This window comes from Lactuca sativa, chromosome 9 (assembly GCF_002870075.4).
Source record: "Lactuca sativa cultivar Salinas chromosome 9, Lsat_Salinas_v11, whole genome shotgun sequence".
NCBI classification, from domain to species: Eukaryota; Viridiplantae; Streptophyta; class Magnoliopsida; order Asterales; family Asteraceae; genus Lactuca; species Lactuca sativa.
In genome coordinates this window covers 150655996-150661218 of record NC_056631.2, presented here as the reverse complement: position 1 = coordinate 150661218, position 5223 = coordinate 150655996, and the positions used below count along the sequence as shown (strand labels likewise).

Sequence of the window (5223 nt, the reverse complement as noted above, 5' to 3'; positions counted from 1 at the left end):
TGGTATGTCAAAACTAGCATGTTTGGTCCAAAATGGGTTTGGCTTGCAAGGATGGTCCAATAGTTTCTATTTGTTGCAAGTTTAGTCCAATGGCTTAATAGCCAAAGCTCCCGTTAATTTACCCAATCCCGTCTCACTTAAGGGTATTTTAGTCCATTCATCCCTTTAACCGTTCCCGCTAAAGCTCAATAAAAGCAGTTTGTCTCCTTAATAAAGTAGATTGTCGTTGTTTAACCAAGATCAATAAAAGCCCTAGACACAAAATCAGTTCTGTTAGTTAAGCTGCGATTTGTAGAGATTATCGGTGGATGAACATACCAATGTGGCACGTAAGATTGTTAAACACACCCTTCAGTCCCAAGGTTGTTTATGGTACATAATTTGCCCTTTTTCATCTTTTGATTTCTTGATTTTTTTTAACTGAGGTGTTTTTTTTCTTGTTTTGAAGATGGACACGCAACATTGTTTACCATTATGTTGTACCATGGAGGTGAGTTCACCAAGTACCCTGATGTCCGTTACATTGATGGAACTGTAAACTATGTTGACATGGTAGATATAGATGAGTTTTCAGTTCATGAGCTCGATGCAATCATGAAGGGTTTTAGATATGGGGTTCCTCCTATTATATACTACCATTTTCCTATGCCTGGTGGAGACTTCCACTTTGGTCTTCGTCCTTTAAGAAATGATCAAGATGTTGCAAACTTTTCTCAATATGTCAGTGAGCACAAAGTGATGAAGGTATACACAGAACATGGTGAAACAAGACTACTCACCTATTTCTTGAATCCTAAGCTTGTTACCGAGGTTACCCTTGTACAGTTAGATGAAGCACATGAGGATGTGCAACATATTAATGAAGCTCCTGATGACCAATCAAAGGAAACACCTGTGATGACTACACCTACTGATAATTTAGTTGATGTGGTGCCCACTCAAGCAAACCAACCTAAAATCCAAGTCAATAAAATAGTTCAAGTCGTATCCTTGTCACCTGGATATAATAGGAGAAGGGTTATGAGCAAGGATGGAGTGATAGCATCTTGCAGTAAGAAAATATACTTTGATGATATTGGTGAGATTGAGCAGATAGCCAAAGACTTTGTTGAGGAAGCTACTGATTTTTATATTGGACTCTACCAACAAATAATACGAAGCAATGTTGATGGAGTCAATGGCACTGACATGCATGATGTCAATGAACCTCATATGGATGAAGAAAACCAAGCTCGGATAGATGAAGAAAACCAAGCTCAGATGGATGAGGTAAACCAAGCTTAGATGAATGACTTTTGGGATTTTGACTATCAAACTGATGCTTTTGTCCAAGATGGAAGTGAAAACCAACCTCAGTCTAACATGGATAGTAGTGGAAAAGAAAATGTAAGTGAGGTTGAAAGTAAAGAAAGAAGTGAAACAAAGCAGGAAGATGATAGTGATGATAATGATTATTGGGTGGATGAAGATAATGTAATTGAAGATGTTGAAGTTGATATGAGGGATTTTAACATGAGCATTGCTACAAAAGTAGAGTTCTTGGATAAAAGGGCTAGGAATCCTATACAACATGAGAGTGACGAAGAAGTAGATGAGTTAGATGTCATTGACAATGTTGCTTTTGATTCCGTGGATGAGGATTCTGATCAGGACAGAAAGAGAAGAGCAGTTTTGAAACAACTAAGTAAGGAAAAAAGTTGTTCTTTAGGTGAGGTTCATAAGTGTCATTTTAAAATAGGTCAAAAGTATAACAGTAAGCAGGAGTTGAAAGAGAAAATCAAAATGCATGCATTGGAAACAAAAAAAAATATTGCATTTAAAAAAAAATGACAAATCCAGATTGAGGGCCATATGTAATGGAGTTGTGGCATTTAATAATGATGTAGTTAGTGGACCTACCCAAGCTGAAAAAAGGAAAGGGAAAAGTAAAGAAAAGGACAAACAAGGTGGGACAAGTCAGGAAAAAGCAGATTCTTCTTGTCCTTGGATGTTACATGCCTCGAGGTCTTCAGATGCAAGCAGCTGGTACATTAAAACATATGAAGACAAACACACTTGTATGAATACAAGGAAGGTGAGAGCTGCAACAACAAAGTTTATGTCCAAACAAATCATGGATCAAGTAGAATCCAACCCTACTATCCTAGTTAAAGCTCTCCAAGAACAATTACAGAAGAAGTATGGAGTGGGTTTCTCAATTCATAAAGTTTTTAGAGCTAAAGCAGATGCAAAAAAGATTGTAGTGGGTGATTACAAAAAACAGTATGAAGTTCTGAGAGACTATATCCTTGAGTTGCAGTCAACCAATCCTGATACCACAGTCAAATTAGAACTTGGAGATGTTTCAGAATCTAATTTGGTAAATTGCACTTCAAGATGTTTTAAAAGAATCTATGTTTGTCTAGGGGGATGAATAAGGGATTCAAAGCTTGTTTAAGAGATTTCTTGGGGCTAGATGGGGCTCATATGAAAGGCCCTTATCCAGGCCAAATCTTAACTGCAGTTGGATTAGATTCCAACAATGGCATATACCCACTTGCATATGTAATTGTAAAGATTGAAAATTGTGAATCTTGGAATTGGTTCCTTGAATGTCTTGGTGATGACTTAGATCTACATGCTATGTCTAATTTCACTTTTGTTAGTGACAGACAAAAGGTAATGGTTTTTTATTTATTATTTTTAATGTTTATTTTTTAATCATGTGTAATTTGTTGCCAGGGTTTGCTACAAGCAGTTAGTCAACTGTTCCCATGTGCTGAGCATAGGTTCTGTCTCAGACATATACATGAGAACATGAAGAAACAATGGAGAACTAAGGAATATAAAGATCACCTTTGGGATTGTGCCACAGCTACAACAGTGCCAAAGTTTAACCATTACATGCACCAATTCATTTTATATGACAAATCAGCATATGAATGGTTGAAGTCAATACCACCACAACATTGGGCAAAAAGCCATTTCACAGGTAAGCTATTATGACCCTTTTACCCTTTTACCATTTTACCCTTTGACCATTTTACCCTTTACACAACAATATGACACTTCTACCCTTTTATATACAGGGAGAGCAACCACAGGCATGCTGTTAAACAACCTTTGTGAGGTGTTTAATGGCAAGCTGGTTGATGGGAGAGACAAACCAATTATTAGCTGCATGGAGTTTATTAGGGAATATATGATGAAGAGGATATGTAATGTCCTCAAGGTGCAACAAAAGTGTGTAGGCCCACTCACCCCAACAGCAACAAAGATCATGGAGAAGAATGAAGCAGCTGCTACTCAGTACATTGCATAATTGTGTGGTGATGAAAAATACCTAGTCAAAGGCCCATGGAATGATCAACATGTTGTTGATATGCATGAAAGGGTATGCAGCTGCAGCAAATGGGAATTAACAGGTATCCCTTGCAGACATGTGATTTCTGTGTTGTATAACAACGCAGATCATGGTGAGTGTGTACACGAGCTCCAGACTTATGTACACAAGGTGCACTGGCTACAAACTTGGAAATACCCTTAAGTGAGAGGGGCATGGGTAATCAACCTGGGAGACCCAAGAGGAAGAGAAGGCAATCCATGGAGGAAAAAAGTCAAAGCAAGAGTCAAAGTCAGAGTCAAAGGTCAGATGTTGGTCCCAGTGAGATTCATGGTCATGGTCCACATGGTAGTGGGAAACTAACAAGAAAGTTTGTTAGTGTGACTTATAGTAAGTGTGGAAACAAAGGGCACAACTCCAGGACATGCAAAGGTTAGGGAGGGACTTGATGGTCTATGTTGGTTTTATCTTTTGGTTTGACTGTATTGAACAAGTTTGGGTTTATTCCTAGATGCAGGATGTCTTTTGTTGCAATAACTTTGTTTTCAATTAACTTATGACATGTATTTTGAAGATGGTAATAGGTATTATGTCTTCAGTATGCTTTTGTGTTAACTACATATTGATGCATTATATGTTATCTTTAGAAGGTTATGTATGAACAATAGAACAAATCCATAATTGGTCAATAGATACCAAATTTTCATTACCATTACTTTGCATTACAGTTCCACATTAGCAAAAAACTACTTAAACCAGACACATGTACCCCTATCCTATTACAAAAGATAACCACAATCAACATGTGGACTTACAACAAGAACACCAACACAACAACAACAAAAAATCCAACTATAGACTAGGTAATACCTCAACATAGTTTCTTCTTCTTTGATCTTCTCCATTGCTTTTTCATGCTTGCTTGCTTGTTCTTTTATATCATCTATTGCTTTTCGTAGCTTATTGATTGTCCCAAGCAGCCCTGGTATTATAACTTTGGAACGAGCACACATGGGTTCATCATGCCACCCAATAAACCCACATGATGAATTCTTGAAAAAAAGAAGAAAGAAACATTAGATCATCAGGGAGCAGTCGTCAAAATAAAGTGTAACATACTTACCGGGTCAGGACATCCCCAAAATCGGCGCCCTGGGTTGTTATTTGTCCACGATGTCCGAACTATCGCCCACTTTTTGCAGAAGCACATCACCATTGTCGATGGAGAAGATGAAATCACAGGGGGTGATCGATGGAGAAGATGAAATCAGAGAGGGAGTGATAGTTAGGGCTTATTGTTGGAGACGAGAATAGAGACGTTGTAGTCTCTTTATGGACTAAATAATAATAAAATAATAAAGGGGCTAGATGAATGGACTAAAATACCCTTAAGTGAGAGGGGCATGTGTAAATTAACGGGAGCTTGGTAATGGCTGTTAAGCCATTGGACTAAACTCGCAACAAATAGAAACTATTGGACTATCCTTGCAAGCCAAACTCATTTTGGACCAAACATGCTAGTTTTGACATACCACAAGGACCAAATTTGCAATTTTGTCACTTTGAAATATACAAAATCTTTTGTGTATATTATATATGGTTCAATTTAAAAAGCATGTTCGTACTTTCTTCAACATTTTAGTTTTTTACGTCTTCATATTTTGTAATAATACCATTTTATTTATTTAATAAATTGTTTAATCAGTTTCAATTTAAAAATAATTGTTGTTTTAATAATATATATAAATCGTCTTGGTTTAATAAAAACATGTTTATATATATATATATATATATATATATATATATATATATATATATATATATATATATATATATATATATATATATATATATAATTCAGGTTAATTGTGAATACATTATTCTTCTTGGTATCACATAAT

The 5223-nt window shown here is 36.3% G+C and overlaps 1 protein-coding gene across 1 annotated transcript; it reads left to right on the top strand.

The window, feature by feature from the left end:
• The first annotated feature begins 1284 nt into the window (after positions 1-1284).
• LOC111896393 (uncharacterized) lies at positions 1285-3301 on the top strand. Its single transcript, XM_023892388.1, has 5 exons — positions 1285-1745; positions 1840-2359; positions 2419-2658; positions 2722-2971; positions 3069-3301. Exons 1-5 carry the CDS (start codon positions 1285-1287, stop codon positions 3299-3301), a joined length of 1704 nt encoding a protein of 567 aa, XP_023748156.1.
• Positions 3302-5223: the final 1922 nt, after the last annotated feature.

What these genes read in the sequence shown, in the direction of transcription:
- LOC111896393 (XM_023892388.1), top strand. Translation starts at nt 1,285, where the DNA reads ATGAATGACTTTTGGGATTTTGACTATCAAACTGATGCTTTTGTCCAA. An exon ending in CATTTTAAAATAGGTCAAAA is followed by an intron (nt 1,746 to 1,839) that starts GTATAACAGTAA and finishes TGACAAATCCAG; the next exon opens with ATTGAGGGCCATATGTAATG. An exon ending in GGCAAAAAGCCATTTCACAG is followed by an intron (nt 2,972 to 3,068) that starts GTAAGCTATTAT and finishes TTTTATATACAG; the next exon opens with GGAGAGCAACCACAGGCATG.